The sequence below is a fragment of the Heliangelus exortis genome, chromosome 31 (genome assembly GCF_036169615.1).
Source record: "Heliangelus exortis chromosome 31, bHelExo1.hap1, whole genome shotgun sequence".
In the NCBI taxonomy this organism is placed as follows: domain Eukaryota; kingdom Metazoa; phylum Chordata; class Aves; order Apodiformes; family Trochilidae; genus Heliangelus; species Heliangelus exortis.
In genome coordinates, this window is record NC_092452.1 from 643,281 (window position 1) to 665,291 (window position 22,011).

At 46.0% G+C, this 22,011-nt stretch overlaps 1 protein-coding gene across 7 annotated transcripts in view; it reads left to right on the forward strand.

The window, feature by feature from the left end:
* R3HDM2 (R3H domain containing 2) overlaps positions 1-22,011 on the forward strand; it is a 39,917-nt gene that overhangs the window by 881 nt on the left and 17,025 nt on the right. For 4 of the 7 annotated variants that reach the window (XM_071729479.1, XM_071729484.1, XM_071729482.1 and 1 more), the window contains 5 exons: positions 18,731-18,929; positions 19,325-19,366; positions 20,363-20,449; positions 21,096-21,222; positions 21,916-21,994. In XM_071729479.1, the coding sequence (XP_071585580.1) occupies positions 18,731-18,929; positions 19,325-19,366; positions 20,363-20,449; positions 21,096-21,222; positions 21,916-21,994 (534 nt within the window). Of the gene's footprint in view, positions 1-5,299; positions 9,151-9,264; positions 9,324-17,050; positions 17,186-18,730; positions 18,930-19,324; positions 19,367-20,362; positions 20,450-21,095; positions 21,223-21,915; positions 21,995-22,011 lie in introns of those variants that run through there. The other 3 variants (XM_071729483.1, XM_071729485.1, XM_071729481.1) reach the window with 3 other exon arrangements.

The window sequence follows — 22,011 nt, forward strand, 5'->3', positions numbered from 1 at the left end:
CCCTCGGCGGCCGCGGTCTCGGTTCTGCCGCGTCCCCGCTGCTGCTGTCGCTGTGTCCCCGCCGTGCCGGGCTCTCTGGGGAAGCGGTTCGGTGCCGGCTGGGTCCGGCCGGGTCTCCGCCATCTCCCGGCGTTGTTGTTGTTGGGTTTTTTTTTTTTTGGTCTCTTTGCGGGGTTCGGAGGCGTTGGCAGAAGGTCCCGGGCCTCGGGAGCTGGCGGAGCACATGGCAGCCCCGGGGTGCTGGCCCGCTGGCCCGGTTCGAAGGGACATCCCGGTGGGATCCCAACGTCCCTGAGGTTCCTGGGGCTGCCTCGTGTCCCAGCTCCCTGCGTGCCCTGGGAAAAGGAGGAAAGGGAGAGCCCGGTGGGAGCGGAGCCCTCAGCCCCTTGGTGGCCGAGCATCCCCTTCCAGTGCCTGGGAAGCACGATGAGGATTTTTGGCATCCCCACAGGGATTTTTGCTTTTCTGGAAACCTTTTAAGGGGCTCTGCTGTGTATAGAGAAGACGATTGGAAAAAATCCGAATATTTGGGTTGAAAGCCCCGGGTATTGAGGTGCTTTCATGTTGGAATGGTGCTTGATGGTTGAATCCAGTTGGATTTCACAGATGGGTGCAAGATCTTGGCATTGCTCCCCCCACTCCTGCTGGAGAAAGTTGCTCTGGGGAGAAGGGATGGTGGTGAAAAGGAGTTTAAAGCTGATATAATTTGTCAGCTGCCTTCCTCTTTGCAATGGAATAATCAAAGAGTTGGTGATCAGGCACCAGCAGGCAGCTGGGTTTGTGGCAATGCACTTGTCTTTCGTTCTGCCTGATCCTTCCCAGGAATTATAAGGTAAAAAAAATGTGTTTTCAATATTTAATTTATTTTTTTTAACGCCTAAAGGTTTGTTCTCAGCTTATCTGTGGGATGATTTGGCTGTGAATTAGAGGTAATTAGTGCCACCTATTATTAACCCCTAGGAAGAATCTTTGCTTTGTGTCTCTGCCCCTTAAGATCCCTCAGCTCCAAAGTGACTCCATGGAAAACCAGCTTAGAGATTTTCTGTCTATATCCAGCACTCACCAGGCATTCAAAACACATCTGAGTTGCTCCATGTGCTGGTGAAGGAGATGCTGTTGCTCACACAGGGTTATGGAAGGATGACACAACATTCCAAACACTGCTGCTTTCCCCATCCCCTCTCCTGAAGGGTCTTGTAATTTGGGTGACTACTTCTTAGATTCATCAGTGATCTTGTTTAGAGCCTGTTTAAATTTTTCTTTCTGGTTAATTGCTTGAGGATCACTCAGGAATGAGCTGCCTGGGAAAAAAACAGTGCAGAGATGGAGGTGAAGAGCTTTTCAGCTGTTGCCATAAAGGAAATCTCATTAATCTGGCCTAAATGGGAATACTTTTGGAAAACTATAACCAGCAGTGAGGACTTGCACAGCCCCTGCTGCTGCTGTAGATGCTGCAGGATTAAATCCATCACTGTATAAACCTTGCATCCATTTAGTGAAACACAACATCAGGAAGTCCAGGCAGAATGGGGACAAAATAAACGTGATGTCCCCATGCTGTGACTTTCTGGATCAGTTGGTTTTCTCTGGGGGTTGTTCTGAGAAAAAGGTTGAGGATGCAGGAGGCTTTCTGGAGGTCAGCATGGGAAAAGTGGCTCTCAGAAACATTTTTGAAGTGTGGTGCCAGCACCAGCACCAGCAACTCTGTTTCTTGGAGCTGTTGGGCAGGAGGTGAACTGCATTAATTCTGTATCTTCAGGTTTTTACTGGAAGTTTGATGATTCCAGTCACACAATGGAGCAATTTAGTAGAAATATGCATAGATTTTTTTCTTTTTTTTTTTTTTTTTCTTTTTTGAGAACTGGAGAGGTGGCATTTGGAAGGACAGTGGGATATAGTTGAGGAGCAGCATTGTTTCCCTCCCACTTCTCTCAAGTTATCACACTCTCCTCCATGGGTTTTTTGGTTTTTGGTGGTTTTTTTTTTTTGAACCTTCTCTTGATTTTTAAGCCCCAGTGAACCCAGACCACGGGAGGTGCTTCCTGAGTTGAAGCAAAGGTGAAGTGTGCTCCTGCAGAGATGTTGCTGTGTCTGAATGTGGGCAACAGCAAGAGGAGGAAGGACCTGATGGTTTCCTGCCTATCAGTGCTGGGATTCCCCTGCATCTGTGCTGTCAGAGGGGTGATGTGGATTGGTGGGTTTGGATAAAGCCCAGTTTCATTATGTATTGGGAGCACAAGCTGCCTTTGTGTGCTGCAGACTGAGTCACTGCTGCCTCCCTGTGAATTTTAGGGATGATTATTGAGTGTGGGCTGATGCAGCCTCCTCTTCATAGCAGCTTGCTTGGATTTTTTTAATGAAGTTTAAAAAAAAAAAAAAAAAAAATTTACTGCGTTGACATCGTTTTCTTTGAGAAACTGATTTCTCCTGAGCTGAGTTTCCACTTTATTACAGAACGTGTTTGCTGTATCTCAGAAACCAACCTCTTTTGGGAGGCTCTGGAAATACTTTCTATTAGTAAATAAGATCCTGTTCTACCTGCTTCCCCTCATCCAAAAATGAACAGGGACTTTTGAGCCCAGTCCTTGTGATTTGACCTTGGGAGGGAAAGGGAAGAGCATGGACAGAAAAGAGAAGGAAAATCCAGAACACAAGAAGAATGCAGAGGGGGGGTTGTGTTCTACCTCCAGAACTGGATGCAGATGCTCCAACCCCAAAGCTGCTTTCTCCCTTTAACATTACAGTGCCCCAAGGGGGGGGATGCCCTTCCCCAAATCATCACCAGGGCTGGGACTGAGATTTTTTGGGCTTCATTTAAAGAGAATCTGCCAAGTTGGCACTGGTTGGTTGGAGGTGAAACCCTCATTCTTGAGTGCATTTCAGACGTGGTCTTGCCAGCTCCCCAAAGCTGGGGAAGTGGCAAAAAAATCTCAGCTTTTCACCCCTGGGATGTACAAAAAAAATCTCAGCTTTTCACCCCTGGGATGTAATCTGTGGGATTTTAAGCAGGGTGGCTTTGTAATTCTGTCCTCATGCCTGGTGGTGTGTTGGGGATGCTCCAAATGTGCTGCATCTGATACAAAAAAAAAAAAAGAAAAAAAAAAAGAAAAAAAGAAGCTGCTTGGATAATGAAAGTTCTGCTTTATCAATGACTCTGTGCTGAGGGTTGTACCAACATCATTACATGAATAAATGAACTTTTCAATGAGCAGCAGAACTGGTGAGCCCAGCTTCTTAATGATCAATGTTTTGTGGATGGATTCCCTGCTAAGAATTGATCTGAGGAGCCTCTCTTGCCACTAGTGGGAACAATAATAGGTTCTCTTTATCTGGTCACTTATCAGAAGGCTTTTTTTTAAGCTTTAACTGCTCTGTCAGAGCACCCTCACTGCATTCCAATGTTGTAAGAGTTGCACACAAGTTAAGTCAACACAATTATATAAACCTTGCTTATTTTTTAAATTTAAGAGCCACTTCTTTGTGATTTCCTCTTTGATGCTGAGGGCTCCTGACAGGCCTCAAGTCTGTCTGTTGAGCTTCCTGCCAGTGGCCTTTCACTTTCTTTATATTTTTAAATGATAGTTTTGATTATTATTCCTTCATGTCTTCAATAATTATTTTTACATCGGGGGGGGAGGGCACCCAAAATATTTGTGGAAAGCTGCTTCTGTGTACAGATATTTTAGGTTTTGAAATAACTCTACATTATAGTATTTTTTTTTCCCCTTATCAACAAACTAATCTATTTTCTTCCTAGTGGGAGTTTCCTGTTTTACAGGAGGTTGGGAGACTTATTGTTCTTCCCGAGGAAGCAGGGAGAGACTGGTGTCTTTCTGGTGTTATTTTTTGAATCTGTGAGGAGGAAAAAAAGGAGCCATCTGTCCAAGTATTTCCACAGGTTCTGCAAAACCTGGAAGAACTTTTTTTTTTTCTTTAGAGCAGTCCAGTGGCAAACTGGGACGAAGAGGCTCTACCTGTGACCAAACTTCTTATAAAGAGTAATAAATGTCAAATGTGTTTGGCTCTGCAGCTTAAAGGAGGAATTTTTGGAGCTGGTAATGACCTTTCTAACCTTACTTACATTGTTTCTGCTATGTCCTAATTCCCACCATGAAAATACAGGAATATTGCAGACTTCTTCAGTTGAATATTTTAGGCTGCTGTGAAGTTTTGGGGGGTTTTTGTTTGTTTCTTTGTTTTTAACACAAGTTATTAATGAAGGAAGGCAATGGAATCCAGAGAGAGGAGTTTTCTGAGTCTTTGGTGGTGGTAGTGATGTTTCTATAGTATTTTTTTTGCATTGCACAGATTTTGTGGGATATAAATGTTGGGATGGTTGGCCAGCAACTGATGTTATAAATGATTAAGTGAAATTAAGGTGGATTTAGAAGAGAAAAGCTGAACAGAGAAAAGGCCTCTAACTTTCCCAGTAGGAACAATCTGTGCTCGTTTCACCTTCACCCCCCAGCAGAAAACAAATCTTACCAAATAAGTTCTCAAAGCTCAACCTCTGTTATCTGAGCTTTGTGTGAGCAGGAATCCCAAGGAATGGGCCATGCCTGACCCTGACCACCAGGCAGCTGCTTCTGCAGAGCCACTCCAGGCTTCAGTGCCCATGTGCCCTGCAAGCTCTTCACCCTGGAGACTTTTTTCTTTCTTTTTCTTTCATGCTCTGCTCCAGAAGGAGCAGCCCTGCTTGTTGTGTTAATAAAAATCTTTTTTTTTTTTTTTTTTTTCTTCTCGGATTAGCAATTTAATAATTACCAAGCAAGCAAACATCTGCTGGGATCAATATTTAGAGCTGCAGCATCCAGGAGCAGCCCAGCTTGTTGACACACGTGCTTTGGTTCATTCCACCTCTCTGCTTCTCTCTCCTTCCCCTCCATTCCTCTGGCATCAGCACATGTTCTATTTTTAAACTCTGCTGTGCTCAGTATTGCGGCATTTCTCTTCCTGAATTATTTATCAGTGTTTGTAGCTGAATGGAGTGTGCTACAGTTTTGCCACTGCTCATTATGGCCCACGTTGTCTTGTCTGGAGCCACTGGCAGATTCATGTCAAATCATGCTTGGGGAGAGAGGGGAAGGGATGCTGGGCTTGATGGCAGCTTCTGCCCGTGCAGCATCATTCACAGCTCTGTGTTTAATCCTCTCCTGGCTGGGGCAGACAGGCAGGGGGATGGTTGCCATGCTAACCCATCCTCAGCTGACTCAGATTTTGGTGGAAGTTCCCTTTTAAAAAGGGAAATTGAAAATAATTTTTTTTTTTTCTTTTCTTGCGTGCTTCAGCCTGGCAAGAAGTCACCTCTGAGCACGTGTGTGTGCAGGGGGGAAGAAAGCATCAGAGACTGAGCATGGCTGAGGTTGCCTCAAAGCTCCTTTGTGGGGGAGGTGTTTTAATTTTTGCTTCATAGAAAATGGTAATTTCTTTTCCATTTCCAACCTTTCTTTGCCTGCCACATCTGGTGCAGGCACCCCAGCTCATCAGAGATGGCAGCACAGCTGTTAAAAGGAGCAGGGTGGGCAAGATGTTTCATCTCTAAAGGGTTTTTCCAACTACTTACTAAACTTATTTTGCCATTTCCCCTTTTTTCCTTGAGTGTCTCTCATCACTGTATTGTCTTCTGCTGTCCCTTTCTTCCTTCCCCCCACTTCTTCTGGCTCTGCTGTCTTCTTTTGCCTTTGTTTTGTTCCTCTGAGCTGATGGATTAAGCTGCTCTGCATCCCTGGTGCTTCTGGACTTTTTTCCTTGATGGAGCTGAGGATACTGCTGCTCTTTCAGTCAAATGGGAGGAGGGAAGGGTCCAGCTGGAAGAAAGAGCTGTCCTCTCACCTCAGCCCTTGCACTGTCCTCTCACCTCACCCCTTGCACACCCCAGAAACCTCTGTAACCAGTAAAGTCAGTGCCACGTTCAGCTCCCACGCTGGGAGTTTCTTGCTGGTACAGAGCAAGTGTGTCCTTTCCTGTCTGCTGACTCATTAATGACAGGAGCTTTACCATGCCCTTTATGTCTTTGGCTGAAGGTGGTGGGAGGGCTGAAGGGGGGCTAGAATTTAAGAATTTAGAGAGCTGAGCAGGGGACTGGAGATGCCTCTTGGAGTGAGCGTGATGGCCACCAGTGTGATTTTTTAATTATTATTATTATTTATTTCACTATGCTGTGAAAAAACAGCTATGATCACTGCTAAGCCCAATGCTTCAGTCCAATAAAACCCAAATCTGGGGCACTGGGCTTTTTCTTTTTTTCTGCTGGGCTTCTAAGTGAACTACAAATTCCACCTTATGGTCTGATTTCCAAATCCTTCTCTCTCGGGCCAAATAAGCTTCCTCAAAGGTCTTTGTAGAATTGCTCCCAGTTTTAGGATCCCCACCCTTATCCCCCCACACTGGTTTTCAGTCCTGGGGGTGTAAGAATAGTAATTGCCTTCATTTTGAGGATATTCCTGCAGCTCTGATTCCAGCAGCACGGTGAGCTAAGGACAGGGTGGCCAGAGCTTGGCTCTTGAATCTTGCTTCTTTGGGCATAAACTGTTTTTTCTGGTAGTAGAAACCATTCAGAGAAAATTCTTGACAGCCTGGATTTCTCTCCTTCCTTCTGATGGAGGAAGAATATGTATATATATCCCATTATTTATCCAAGAACTAATTGATCTGTCTTCTCTCAGCAGAAGCTGGGCTGGGCAAATGAGAGCCTGGGCTCATTTCCTGCATGGCTGCCAAGGTGGGAGGGAACATCTCTCATTCCTTTTTTCCTTTTTTTACCATATTACTGTGCTAGACAGGCTGCAAGCAGAGAGGATACCTGGAGCTGCTGCATCTCTCCTGTGCCCTGCTTTCCCTGACCTACTTTCATTGCACCAACACATGCAGGGGCACCAGACCCAAGCCATGGCTCTGAGGTCTGAAAGTCAAGAGCCCTCTCTAAGGGTTTTGTGGAGGCTGCTGGTGGGGCTGACTCATTCTTCCTTCTCCTCCTCCTCCTCCTCCCACCCAGGATTTGCTGTTTCCTCATCTAAGGAGAAAGATGCAGCTTAGGAAATCCCCTTCCACACATGTGCTTGGGGGAGCTGAAGTGCTTCCTGCTCACAGTGGTGATGAAGAGGGGGGTTTGAAAGAGCAGGACAGACCTACGGGAGGGTTCATCTGTGCTGTCCTAGCTCTGGGAGGTTTTCTCATTCAGAAATCTTCCTCTTGCTGAGCCATCTGCCAGGCATCTTCAGGTTTGCAGGTTTAAGTTATAAAGCTGCTTTTCTTCCTGCTTTAAAGTCAGTGTTAAGAACTGACAGTGGGGTTTCAACAGAGGGTCCTAAGCTGATTGTAGCTTCTTCCTTTCTTAATGTGCTCTTCCAGCTGGGCTTCTTTGGAAACAGGAAGAGCTGGTAGAAGGGAAGAACAGCTTCCAAAGTTTTCTCTTTTTAGAGTATTAATCTTGCCACCATGGGGCTCTGGAATAGAGGATGCCAGCAGCTGCCTTTAAGGATCCTGAGGTGAAATACAGCAGCCTACAGAGCCCCCTTTGCAAAATAAAGCTCTGTTATTTTCACTGGGTTTTGTGGAGTTTTTAAGGCAGCAAAGATTCTTGGCCAGGGCAGTGCATCCTGGAGCCCTGTTCCTGAACCTCAACTCCTTTGACCCTTTCTGTTGCTTCATTTGCAAAGCAGCTGCCAGAGCTGCTTTAGGGCTCAGAACTCCAGGGTCTGCCTTGGGTGCTTGGTGACAGGAAAGAGCAAACCCAAAACTCTTAAAGGAGAGGGGGGGAACCCTGATGCTGAGCTGTTCGTGTGATCTCTGCATCCTGCAGCTTTGCTGAGTTCAGCTGCCACAGGGAGTCACTGTGAGCCCGTGCTTTTTGCCAGGGGAATGTGGATTTCCTCCTGCTGAGCAATCCATGAAGCTCTTGGAAACCAAGTCACTTGCTGCCTCTCCCTGTGCAGCAGACTCAGAAACTGTCATCCCTGAGCCTGGGAGCTCAGGGAAGGCTCTCACCCTAAGACAGGGGTGACCCTGACTTTTTTGCAGCTGTCTCACTTCAGCCTCTCCATCTCCTCCAGCCCAAGGCTGATCCTGCCTGCTCATCTTCATCTCCTTCCTCTTCAAAGCTTTTTGTCTTTAGACAGATGCTCTGGGAGCCCTGCTGCCTCTTGCTCTGGGCAAGGAGCCTCCTCAAAACCAGCTGCTGAGGGAGGTGATAATTTCTGGAGTCAGCACTGACCCCCCAGGGGTCTGCACTCACTTCACCTCTGGCTGCAACTTGCCTGGGATGTCCTCCTGCCCAGCAGGAACCTTTGGTGCAAAAGAAGAATGACACCAACCTCCTCTTGTCCAGTGTTTAGAGCTGCAGTCCAAAGCTCCCAAATCCAAAAAGAAGCAAGTTCTGTGCTTCTGGTGAGGCAGAGGATGTGACCCATCCCATGTCTGCATGTGCATGGTGCTGCCTCGTGTTCTTAACAGTGAGAGGAGACTTGGTGACATCCTGTGCTCATCCAGTTGCCAGGTCTGAGGTGGAAAAACCCCTTCCTGGGGAGACCTTAAGCAACTGAGTGGTTTAAAAGCTCTCTGCATTTCTCGTTTCTCATCTCAGTATTTAATAAGCAAGAAAAAAAAAATCCATTTAAATGAAGCCATTGCAAACATGACGCCAGCAAGGAGCAGGATGAAGCGAGGATGCCTGGAACCTACCTTAGGTCCTGCAAAGCCTTCAGGCAAAGTGGAGTCCATGCACTTGGATTCTTCTGGAGGACGTCGGTGTTTCCTTTGCTTTCTCATCTTTGCTCCTGCAGCTTTGTGTTCCTCTGGTGCTGGCAGGGGATGGATGCTGTGTCTTTAAAGCCTTCTCGGGGCTGTGCGGAGGCAGCTCCATTGAAGTATTTGAATGAGAGCAGGAGGGGGGTGTGTATGTGGCTATTGGCAGAGCTCTCTGTGACATCCCTCTGAACAGCTGGGCTCTGCTTTGCTTCAGAGCTGCTTGTCAGAGCAATTAGCTTGCTGTAGCAGCAAAGATCCTTTGCATTTTATTCCGGGTTGGGAGCTGGCGAGGGCTTCTAAGAAATAATGTCATCTTGGCAAAATTCCTCTTGAACTGGTTGTGGCAATGGAATCTCTGTTGAAATCGGGAAGCAGATGACCTGCTGAGAGTGCAAAACCACCACGGTGAGTGTATTTTGAGAGTAAGTCTTTAATTATTTTGGGCTCAAGAAAGATTTATCAGAGATTTTTCTTTTCCTCCCCCCCCCCCACCCCGTGCCCCCACCATGAAAAATACAGGATAGGTATAAATGCAAGCAAGTGTTTCAGGGATGGGGACCTGACATCATTCATCTTTGGTAAGTGAGAGGATTTTTGCTGCTTGATGTGGTTCATTTAAAATGGTGCTCTACTAAAAAAAAAAAAAAATAATAAAAAAAAAGAATATATGGCTTTGTAATCCCCTTTGAGACTTGGGAGGGTGAAATAATGAGCTTTCTCCTTCCTCCTTTTGTGGTGTTGGGGATGCACCTAGAGGAGACAAGGGAATCCCCAATAAGCAGACTGTACCATGTCATTAAGGAGTTCCCTGTGACAGCCTCATGGGTTGTCCTTGTGGCTTAGCTTGGTGTTTATGCAGCTTGCTCCTGGGGAGTTTCTCTTCCTTGTGCAAAGACAAAACACGTCCTGCTTTTCTACCAGGTTCTACTTGAAAGGATTTACTTGTTTGAAGCAGGGTAGTTGATGAGAAATGTGGAGCAGTTAATTGGCCACGTGCCATATGATGTTTTCATATGTGCTTATGCAATTTGGTGTTCTGTAGGGCTGTATTTCCATTCACATAGATACTAACCCCATTTTTAGTTATTTTAAAATTATCACTGATTCGGGTTTGGTTTTAATGGAATTGGGAGTTTGGATTGCCTTTTCTCTCTTCTCACATGTGCTCATCGTCCAGTCTTGCCTAAAATAACCCAAGATGCTGGAAATAATACTCCTAATAACTTGAGATTTAGAGACAGGAGTTGTTTTTCTTGGGCTTGAGGTATTAAGCACTGTACTGCAGGATCTTTGTTCGGATGTATTGGACGTGTCTCTTTTCCCTTCATGTCTTTAAAATGCTTATTTAAACTGGAAGCCTCACTTGCAGCTTGAGGATCTGCAAACAGCTGCTGCAGTGACTGGTGAGCACTTCAGCAGGTGAAGACTGAGTTCCTCTTGCAGAAGGCTGTGGGAAAATGGGAAGGGGAATCCCTTGCCCACTCTCCAGACTCCCCCTTCTCTGTCAAATCCAACTCTTGGCAGCTGGCAGCCAAAAGGTGAAGTTGATATTTTTGATTAATTTTTTTTTTTTTTTTCCTTTTCATCATCATTCCTTCCTTTGTTTAATGATTACATCCATTTCTGGATCCCACCTGGAAAATAGCACCAGTGACTCCTGTTTGCTGGGTACCCCTTGACTGCTTGGTGGGTCCTGTGGCTCAGTATCCCCTGCAGCATGGAGAGAAGCAGAAGCATCCACCCTGCTAGATAGCAGCCCTGCTTTTCTGCCTTCCTCTCAAGGAGCTGGAATGCTTTAGGTCTCTGATTAATAAAGTCTGATGATCTCCTTTGCCAGCCCAGGTCAGCTCAGGAATTGGAAGCTGGGCTGGGGAACACCTTGCTCTCTCATCCAGCTTTGTAATGTTTGTGCTTATCCTTCTGTCTGGCACAGGCACAAGAGAAATGGACTAGCAGGAGGATCAGAGCTGTTTCTGAGGCTGTGTGGTTTTCCAGAGCCTCTGCAGATATCTCCTTCCCTGGTGTGGTGTTTTGTTATGAATGGATTCAGGGGGAAGGAATTCTGCTGGAGGGATTGGGATGCTTTTCCTCTGAGCTGTGGAAGGGTTAACAGAAGTTCTTGTTCAGTGCTGTCCTATTGCATCTTGACACTGTAGAAAGTAGGTGGATAATTCCTTGCTAGCTTTTCAGGAAACCCCTGTGGTGGACAGCCCTCATTAATTGTTGCTGGGAAACTGCTTTGACGTCACAGGAGCAGTTCCCTGGCTCTTTGGAGGAATACAGGAATAGCTCCTGGTGGGAAAAGGAAAACCAACGTGAAATGGAGAAGGGAGCTCTCTAATGGGAAGATAGTCAGCTCAGATTTCTTTTCTTTTTTTTTTAGTTTTTTCTTTTTTTTTTTTTTTTTTTTTTTTTTTTCCTCCCCTCACTGTTTTGCCTAGGGGACCCTTAGGGGAACTGTCCACAGAAATTAACAGCTCTGTTTGGACCAAATGTAAGCCCTTCCCTATCAAATAGTGTTTATATCAATGGCTTCTGTGATCCTCTCACTTTTTAACTATTGGCTGTTGTGTTTTTTTTTTCTCCCTCAGATTTTGTATGCAAGGGGTGAGAGGTTTCTCGCTTGGCTTCTCTGCAGCTCCCAAAATAAAAAGGAGAAGAGAAGAACAGCATCACTGGGTTTTGTTTGTTTGTTTTTAACATCAAACAAATAATATCCCCTTAAACTAACAGAGTGGAGAGCAAAAAGACTGAAGATGGCTCCTCTTGCTGTGTCAACTTCAGGCTAAAAGAACATTTAAACCTGAGACTGTTTAAACCTGCTTTCTGCAATATAATCTGAACTCTCTCTCTTTGCAAACCCTCCTGTGCTGTCTATGCAATAAGCTCCTTTTTCCCAGATTCCATCCAATCTTTCAGCTTCTGGAAGGCCAGGAAAGCTGTGGGCATTTAATCACTGCAGCAGGAATTCTCTGTGTGTCCTTTTCCATGCTGCAAAATAAGGTGTAAGCAAAGTTTACTCATCCAGTTCAAAGTATTATGAGATTTTTGTACCCAGAAGTCCTCTAGAGCAGCAAGGGATGTACTGATTAAGTCTGGTGTTTCCAGCTAGGGCACTGGAGTGCTTGAAATGCAAGAAAACTCTCTTGTAAAGAGCTGGGATCAAGGTGTGTCAGTGGTGAGGTGGGTCAGGCACTGCAAACACAACTCTATTCTTTTTTTCTTGTTGGGTCATTTGAACAGAAAAGCTCTTGCAGTGCCTGGTGCCATAGGAGTCAATGGTGGATGCATTCTTTTAAACTGATTATTAATGTTTTGTGCTGTTTGCTCACTTGTGTCTTGGTGTGATACCTCACTCCACGTCCCATTTTCTCCTCTTGATGCATCTAAAGAGGGAAACATGCATCAAAAGTGGAGCAGTGAGCCTGGTCTGGGTGGGGAGGAGGCTTTTGGTAGGACCTGGGGATCTTGACAACCTCTATTTTTCTGCCCCAGGAGACCCCCAGCATGCCTGAATCCAATGCTTGCCTTCTTTCTGTGCTGTCAACTTTTCAGAACAGAATTGAAATGGGAGCTGTGACTCTGCAGAGCAGATAGGCTGCTTGGGAGTAAAAAAAAAAAAGAATCTGATGAACATGCAAGCAGTTGAGCTGGATTTTCTGAACACATTGGTCAACTCTGCATTGAAGGTCCCCACCAGGCATATGGCAACTCTTCCTCTTGCTGTTACACCTCATCAGCATAGGGTGAAAAAACCCAATGTGCTCTCTCTTTGTCATTTTGCTGTTTGTTGTGAGCCCCCCCGAGTTGTTTCTTCCCTCTGTGTTGGTTCAGGGATGTTTCTGAGCATCACACCTGGGGGTGGCAGGACATGTGCTGAGTATGCTGGGATGCTCACTTCAGTAATAGGGAATCCTTCCATGGTTCAGTATCTTCCCCCATTCTGAAGGCTCAGGGCTGTGTCCCTCAGGGGTCGGTACTGGGACCGGTGTTGTTCAAAATCTTCATCAACGACTTGGATGAGGGTACAGAATGTACCCTCAGCAAGTTTGCTGATGACACTAAGCTGGGAGGAGTGGCTGACACACCAGAAGGCTGTGCTGCCATTCAGAGAGACTTAGACAGGCTGGAGAGTTGGGCAGGGAGGAACAAGATGAAATTCAACAAGGGGAAGTGGAGAGTTTTGCATTTGGGGAAGAACAACACGATGTCCCAGTATAGGTTGGGGGCTGAGCTGCTGGAGAGCAGTGTAGGTGAAAGAGACCTGGGGGTCCTGGTAGACAAGAAGATGCCCATGAGCCAGCAATGTGCCCTTGTGGCCAAGAAGGCCAATGGCATCCTGGGGTGCATTAGAAAGGGTGTGGTTAGTAGGTCAAGAGAGGTTCTCCTCCCCCTCTATTCTGCATTGGTGAGGCCACACCTGGAGTATTGTGTCCAGTTCTGGGCCCCTCAGTTCAAGAAGGACAGGGAAGTGCTTGAAAGAGTCCAGCACAGAGCTACTGAGATGATTAAGGGAGTGGAACATCTCCCTTATGAGGAAAGGCTGAGGGAGCTGGGTCTCTTTAGTTTGGAGAAAAGGAGACTGAGGGGTGACCTCATCAATGTTTTCAAATATGTAAGGGGTGAGTGTCAGGGAGATGGAGTTAGGCTTTTCTCAGTGGTGACCAGTGATAGGACAAGGGGTAATGGGTGTAAATTGGAGCATAGGAGGTTCAAGTTGAATATCAGAAAAAATTTTTTTACTGTAAGGGTGACGGAGCCCTGGAACAGGCTGCCCAGGGGGGTTGTGGAGTCTCCTTCACTGGAGACATTCAAAACCCACCTGGACACGTTCCTAGGGGATGTACTCTGGGGGGCCCTGCTCTGGCAGGGGGGGTTGGACTAGATGATCTTTCCAGGTCCCTTCCAACCCCTAGGATTCTAGGATTCTATGATTCTATGGATGGAAGTTACTCCATTTGCTACTGAAATTCAGCCATCTCTGATGTGCAAGCTTGCAATTTCAGTTGCACCAAAAAAAACCCAAAAAAACACACACACAAAAAAAACCAGTTTGTCCTTTTGATCTGGAGGGGAGGAAAGAATTCTTTTTCCTTCCTCAAGAGGCTAAATATCAACACACCAGGCACCAGATTAAAAACTGCAGAGCACGTGGTTGGCACCTGGAGACGTTCAAGTGTCAGATGTGGTTCAACAGCATCTTCTGTTTCTCCCCAGGTGAAGTGTGCTGAATCTTTTTGGGTCTCTCTTTCCTCAAATGCCAACCCACCTTGATTGTTCTGGCCCATTTGATACCCTTGTGTCACATGAAGAGGATTTGGGCAGTCTTGACACCAACTGTGTCACTCTTTTGGGAGTACAGGACGAGCAGGTTGACACCTGCTCTGATTTTACATTTGAAAAAATGTAAAAAAAAAATGATTTTTACATTTTACAGACACCTATTCTGATTTTAGTGTTTGCATTGACTGAGAGTGGTGATGAATAACTGGTTGGTTTTCTTCCTCCTGGAATTGTCTTGTGGTTTGAGATGTTCTGCATAATGAAACCCATGCATGTGCCATAGAACTGAGGAACTACCACCATGGTGGTAATTCAGGTGTTTCCCATGAGAAACCTCCTGGCTGTTGTGCCTTTAATGGGGCTGACTGCACCTGTACTGGTAAACAGCTTTTTAAAAGGTGTTGGAAATGAAGAAAAGCTTTAGGATCACATCCCTTCTCTAGGCTCCAGTTCCTACATTTCAGCCAGAGACACAAACCCTGACAGTTAGAGGGCTTTCTGTCTCACCTGCATTTTCTGTTGCCTTGTTCACATATGGTTATTTCCCCCCTTTCCACCTGAAGTCAAACCCTTCCATCTGCATCACAATTTCACCTCTTTGATGTAATGTGGGGGTGGAGATTAAGATTTAAAGCAGTGACTAAGCACTGGGAGTCTGTGCACTCTGCAGCCAAATACCTCTGGCCTCCTGTTGCTTTGGGTTTTTGTCAGATATATGTGATAGTGAGGAATTAAACCCCTCTGTTCTACTGGTAATAAAAAGGAGGAGAATTGTTGCTTCATTGACTGAGACAGCTGCAGATTATGAGTGTTTCTGAGTGAGGTTTCAGGTCTCTCCTACTAAAATAGGTGCTTGTTCTACTTAGAGCTGTTACCTCTGCTAGGGAACTCTTTTCTTCCAGCAGGAGAGAAAGGGAGTGGGCTCCAAAGTCTTTTCACCTCTTTCTTTTTTTTTTTTTTTTCAGGCTGAGCCTGCAGACTTTTTAGGAGATGCTGGGAGTGCCCCAGTCAGCAGTGTTGGTGCAGGCTGCTTCTATTTTGCAGAGCAGCCTGGGAGCCCAGATGGAGCCTAGGAGGGAGATTTTTCAGGAGCTACATGGTCTTTGTTGGTTTTACTCATAAACCTTTTCATTACAGCCTCTTGTTGCATCCCTTAGGTGCACTTCAAACCAGCAAAAAAAAAATTTTACCAACTGCTGTGCCCTGGGAGAAAAGGAGAAGACAAAAGCATGTCTTGGAGCCCCCTTGGTGCAGATGGGGAGGACTGTGCAGCCTGGTTTGGTAGAACTGAGGAGGTTTTAATGCCTGAAATCTGCAGCACCCTCTCCACCTCACCGCCTCCACTTTTTCCTGTGAAAACCTTTTTCCACAGCTGCTGTGTTGGGGAAGAGGAGTGAGGGTGAATCTTCCATCACATCCCAAACTTGTCTGGTTGCTCGTGGTGATAGAGCCTGTTGCCATGGAGCTGCAATTCTGATTGGCTGCCCTGGGAGCCAATGAGCAAATGGTTCCTGAGAGCATCATCATTTAACCTTGCAGGAGATGCTCAGCCATATATGATGCTGATACTGGAACCTTACACAGAGGAGTGAAGTGAAAGCCTCAGAGTCTGGGAAAAGGCCACTGCTTTTCTCCTTTTTCAGGCTGGTTTGGTGATTTTCACTGCCACTTGTACTGGAAAACCTACCTGGAGCTGGGCCAGCTCTTTCTGCCCTGTTCTCTCAGTGCTCAGAATTGATTTTGGGCAGGGGCTGAGAACGTGGAGCCCCCTCACACTCATTTCCTCTCCCCCTGAAAATATAATTTATACTTTTAGTTGCCTTGCATGGAGGGATGAGTTGCTTCTCTCCAGCACAGTAGCTTGTGTGTATGCAGCTGCAGCCAAGCAGCCATATGTCTCCTTTGCACCCTCATTTATCTCCATGGAGTGTGGCTGTACTCTAAGAAATAAGGCCAGGAAGTATTTAGCAGCAGGCTTCCTGCTTTTCTCATATTTGCTGCTGAATCCATCCTAGCTGCAAGTGCAAAAGTTTTTTTTTGTTTTATTCCCTGCCTCACCAGAACCAGCTGCTGCCTGCATTGTTACAGCTTGGAGAAGGAAGGCAGCAGAGGTGGAATTCCATGATCCCTTTGGATGTAAATCTGTCCTGGCTTAGCCCTTCACCTGGCTCTTGGCCAGCATGCACAAAGTGTTTGCACTCTCACTGCCTCAACTGCCCTGGTTACTTTGCCAACCTCCCAAACCAAAAAAAAAAAACCACCCCAGTGGCAGCTCAGCCACCTCCTGTTGTTCCCTTGTTTCCTTTTCCAACACGGATTTTGTGACTTCCTTAACGTTGCAAATACGTAATTTTTTCATCTCCCTGGCACAGCACAGCTCAGTCCCACCCACCCCATCAAGTCCTCTGAACTTCCACTTTCTTTTTTTTCTGCAAGCCACTGTCTGTCACAGCAGATCATGTCTGCCACCCCCTCACTGCATCCAGCATCAGTCCTGGGGGAGCAGGGCTGATTCATTCATACAGAAGGGAAACCTCCTCTAGAAAACATTGCTATGGAGAAAGGCACCAGCAGTGCACAGATTTTCTTTGAATTTTATGTGCAGGGAAAGATCCTGGAGGACTGGGAAGCTTCATCAGGAGAGGGCATCCTGCAAACATCAATTCAGTGGCTCTGAGCTGTCATTTTTTACAAAAGGAGAGGGAAGCAAATGGCACATGACCCTTGTTGTGGTACCAAAGTTACATTGCAGTACAATGAGAAAAGTGCCCACCACCCTTCTCAAATTTGACTCAGGTGCTGGGCATGAGGGTAAAAACCTGTTATGGGGTGGCTGTTGCAAAGAGAATGAGCTGCACAAAACCTCCTCCTTTATTTTAGTGCAGAATTCTCCCCTTTGGGTAAGAAATTCCCCCTTTAGGTAAATGTCATTTGTGCAGTTGGTCCCTCCTCTTCCCAGCCTTCCCTAAATCTGCTACAGATCCTTGTTTACATGCCTGGCCTGGGCATAAGGCTGGAACATTTTGGGCTGAAACAGAGTTTTAGCAGCTTCACCCCCTGCTGCCCCTTAGGATGCTGGTGTGGAAATCAAGGAAGTGATCCCTTTTCCTTTTCTCCTTCCTGTTGGAGGCATGGCAGCAGAACACAGCCCTCTCAGGTGAGCTCTCACCACCCCGTGCAGCATCCTTGCTGCAAATCTGGGAGCTCAGCTGCAGATCCTCTGGGCAGCAAGTGCTGGATCCCCAGCCTGCTGGAGCTGGAGGATGGATCCTTCAGTGCTGCCTGAGGGGAAGCTGCTTCCTGCAGGGATGCTCCAGTGTGATTGGGGTGCAAGGGGTCCATGCAGCACAAGGATGAGTTCAGAAGAGCAGGTTGGGTGCTCTCACCCTCTCCTCCCCCTGGCTCTTGGGACCATGCACACACTTGGAAATCATTCTCCCATCTGGGACTCCCTGAGTCTTATTGCTCATCCTAAATCTGGAAGCTGGGAGATGTGGGGGAAAGCTCAGGTGGTTGTAGGTTCCTCCTTTCCTGTCCCATCCTCACTGGCACCCGTGTAGGAAGCAGTGGGTTGTGTGCTCTCATTTTCTGGATCTGAGACTGGAGCTGATTCCAGGAGCTGCACTAAGAGTTGAATCCACCTTTTATGTTCAGGAGCCCCACAAATAAAAGGGGAGTGAGGTCTGAGTTAGTTCATGGGTGCTGCCAGTTCCCACGCAGAGCCCATAACAAGATTGGACCCTTTCAGCCCTTTTCTGACAAAGTAATCAAGCAAGTTGTGAAAATTCAGATGTATTTTTCAGTGCCCAGGCCTTTTGTTTGAGCATCTCAAAAAATTTAAGGTTTCTCCTTTTTAGAAACTTGTGTCAAGGGGCTTTTATCCTGCCTCTATCCAACCTCCTCATCGGGATGTACGTGGGGTTCTGCACAGGCTGTGTCTCTACAAACATTTTTCTCAGGACCTCACCTGGTTTTGCCCTCACTCAACCTCAAAGACACCTCAAGCTCAAAAACTAACCCTGCTTTGGTTTAGTTTCAATCCTAGACAATTGGTTTGGAATTAACACTTCACTTGATGAATGGAGATGAGACATTTTCACTGTGCTGAAGACTGGCAGCAGACTGAGGAACGTGGTGCTGCCCTCTCTAGGTTCTGCTCTAATTCAGAGGTGGTTTCAGGGGCTCCTGTGGGCTGCCTGTGTTCTTGCTAATCAAAAGGAAGTTGTTACATGCAGCTTTGTCAGGAAGAATTATTTTTTCAGTCTAGTCTGTAATTTGACTGTTTCTTCTTTGACTCCCACTTTTCCTGAGCTTGTAGCTCACCGTAGCAGCTGGAGAGAACACACCTGGGGTTACCTTATTTATTGCACAGGAAGAAACAGAGTAAAGTCTTGGGTATGAGGCTATTTTCTCAGTGAGGATGTGACTGCCTGGGTTTTGGGGAAAAAAATGCAGATTTTATTGTTGTTTGTCCTGGGAAAGAACACACCTCCTCTGGTTGCTTAAGGTTTTTTTTCACTTATTGAATTACCTGGCTCTGGATGTTTGGTATATTTAGGACTAACCTTAGTCTCTCCCTCACTTGAAAGAAGTTAAGAGGGTAGAGAGGACACCTTTGTATATCTTGGAGGCTTTGTTCAGCCCTGCTGGTGGCTTCAGAATCCTGACTTTCTTCTCCCCATTCTTCCACCTCTTCTGCTAGGTGTCCAGTGCTGCCTTGTAGGGCTCTGAAGATGTCAAACAGCACCACAACGCAGGAGTCTCTGGAAATAATGAAGGAGGCAGAAAAAAAGGTGGTTGAGGAATCTGTGAACAAAACCAAATATGTATCCAGGTCACCAAGCAAGGAGGAGGTGGAGAAGGATGGGGGGGAGGAGGTCAGCGTGCGCCAGGAATCCCAGGTAAGTGGGGGGGGTTGTCAGGAGGTGGGGATAACAGATTGACAAAAAATCAGAGCAGATCCACTCTGTTAGAACCCACTTTGTGTCCCAGGAATGTTAAAGACTTCTGGTTTTCCCACTGGAAAGTGTGTCATGCACCTCCACCTGTATCCCTGTGGTCCCAGGGTGAACTGGGAATAATCCACATGAGGTTTTTTATGGAGTTTTTGCCCACATAGGGCCTGACTGGGCAGCTCTCCAGATCTCCCTGGTTGCTCATGTTTCCATTGCTAGCAGAAGTTTTCTTCAGAGTCATTTTCTGTGCTCAGTGTTGTGCTGCCTTGCACAGCAAGACCAACATTTACAGTTTGTGCATTCAGATTAAGCTTTTTGCCTTCTTTTTCCTTTCTCCACAGAGGCGAACTTCAACCCATGGACATGCCAGAAAAAGAGCCAAGGTACAACCCCTTCTGACATCTCCTCCTTCTTTTTGGCCATTCTGAGCTGAGTCATGATCCAAACCTTTGGAGGGTAGTCTCAAGTCTTTTCTTGTCTCCAGGCAGGAAAGTTATTATCAAATTTTGCAAAGAAAAACTGTGATTAAAGCTAAGAGAAGTTTTTTTTTAAAAATCGATTTGAAAAAATCACATGATGGCTGTGACATCACATTTTTACTCCAAGATTTTAGCTACAAACAACATTCTAGAACAAGTGGTGTCCTTATACATGCTACTGGCAAAAGTTTGGGGTTTTCCCATCATCATGGGAGTTTTCCCTGAAGATAAAGGGCCCTATGCAAAACCTGACAGTTTTACTTAGCTCTGGTTTTTAACTGGAGGGGGTAACAAACCAGTGCAGTGCCCTGTCCATGCTGATTGAATCTGTGCACTTCAAACCTTGCTCCATATTTTTGGTCCTGCCTGGGATCTCATGTGACTCATTGATACATTTTTTTCTTACTTATCACTTGAGTCAACTTGCTGAGAGTCCTTAAAGTGCAGGATTTATTCTAAGCATTTTCCCTATAAGCACTACTACATAGCCCAAAATAACCAAAGTAATCAGGTTAGACTGGTGAGGTGTAAATGGGATGACAGCCTTTTAATTAAGAACAGTAACAATTTTCACTTTACATCTTTAAAAAAGCAATAAAACAATTGGTTTCACCTATATCCTTTGTTAATGTATTTAAGTCTTGCCAGGTGAGAAGGGGAGAGGCTGGAATTGTTCTGTCTGAAGTAAAGAGTCCATGAATTAAGGCAGAGAACACCTGAAAATTGAGATGTTCAAATCCTAATCAAAGACTGAAGGAATAAAATAACTTCTTTGCTCTAGGACTCCAAGCCTTTCTATATTCCTGTTTGCTACAAGAAGCTCATTTGGTTTAATTAACAATGACTGCATGAATTTTGGTCGAGGTGTCTTAACTATACTCTTTTCTTTTCCTTCTCCAGTCTAATTCCAAGCTTAAACTGGTCAGGAGTTTGGCTGTATGTGAAGAATCATCTGGCCCCTTTGTAGATGGGCTGCTGGAATCCCAGGTAGGCCTAGAATGAGAAAAAAACAGAGTGTGGAAGCCCAGCAAATGCACATCTTGCCCAGCACACTGGGCTTGTGCTTCTAAGAAGCAAGAATTTCTCAGAAGAGGCTTTGGAGGAAGCCTGCAAGCACTGCTCTTATCTGCACAGCCTCAACCTTTCTCTTGCAAGGAACTTTCTGCATCAGCTCACTGAAAGCTCAAAGAAAACCCCAGATATGGCACAGGCACCACCACATGTACTTCTTGCTGTGTTTTCTCCCTGTGTCCTTTCTCTTTCCAGGTTAGATTGTGGAGTCTTACTGAAATGGTGCAGGACCTACCTCACCTTAAGCACTCCTGACTCCAAAATAGCATTTTACCAAGCATGTGACTTAGATTCTGATGTGAGCCAAGGAAGGGAGGTTTGCAGCACTGACAAGTGCTGTTGAGAATCCCCACAAAGCCTGCCAGAGGCTTCTTAGATGGTGGGGAGAGAGACTGCTTTGTCTGCTTTTAGAACAGGGCCTCCTCTGAAATGTCTCAGATCTGTAACCTGAATCCCCTGCCTTTTCTGTGATGCTTTTCTCAGCTGCCAGCATCTCCAGCCATGGCAGGGATTCCAGGGAGTGTCCAAGTGACTCAGACCAGCCTGGTTTGTTTTGTTCCAGGATATCATTCAGTTGCACGTTAGCTGCCCCTCTGACAAGGAAGAGGAAAAGTCCACCAAAGATGGGGCTGAAAAAGAAGAAAAAGACAAGAATAAAGACAAGGCACCAAGGAGGATGCTGTCTCGAGGTCAGGTGCTTGTTTAAACAGGGCAAGTCCTCTCTTCCTCACTTTGAGGATTCTTCTGGCCAGTGATACAGATGTTGGAAGCAGAGGAGTTATCCCTGCTGATGGCTGGATGGGAATTTATTGGGTTTATAACCACTGGATTGTGCCCCAACAGCCTTGCTGCCTTCCAGCCCAGTGTGTAGTGAGCTGGTGGCTTTTTAACTGTGCAGATACAATGCCAAGGAGATTTCCTGTATAGGCTTCTGCTTTCTGTTTAGATTTGATTTTATAAACTCTGCCCCAGGTGGCACAATGCAAGGTGAGCTGTATGATCCTGTGTGTATGATTTGGGGCATAAAAATGGCTAAAAGATAAAACATCTTTTAATCTGGTGAGCACCTGAAAACCTTGTACAGGCAGCAGCTCTGCACTGCTGCAGAAATCAGGGAAGGAGAAACTTGACCCAGAGGTTGCATTCAGAACCTTTGTCAGAAACTGGACTTGAGCCCAGGTGATCTGGGCCCCAACCTGTGCAGTTCTGTACAAAGTGGGTTTTTCTTCCTGTCCTGAGTAACTGGTGCTGAAAATGAGGCTGAATTTCTTCTCCCAGCTCTGTGGGGACATCATCCTTGTGCTTAAGACAAACACCTCCTCCATTCAGTGTATTCTGTTGCAGTGGTTTGTTAATTTGTTCTGCTGCTGTTTTTGTTTCAGATTCCAGCCAGGAATATACAGACTCCACTGGAATAGATTTGCATGAATTTTTAGTAAATACACTGAAAAAAAACCCACGGTAGGTCCCTCATCAGT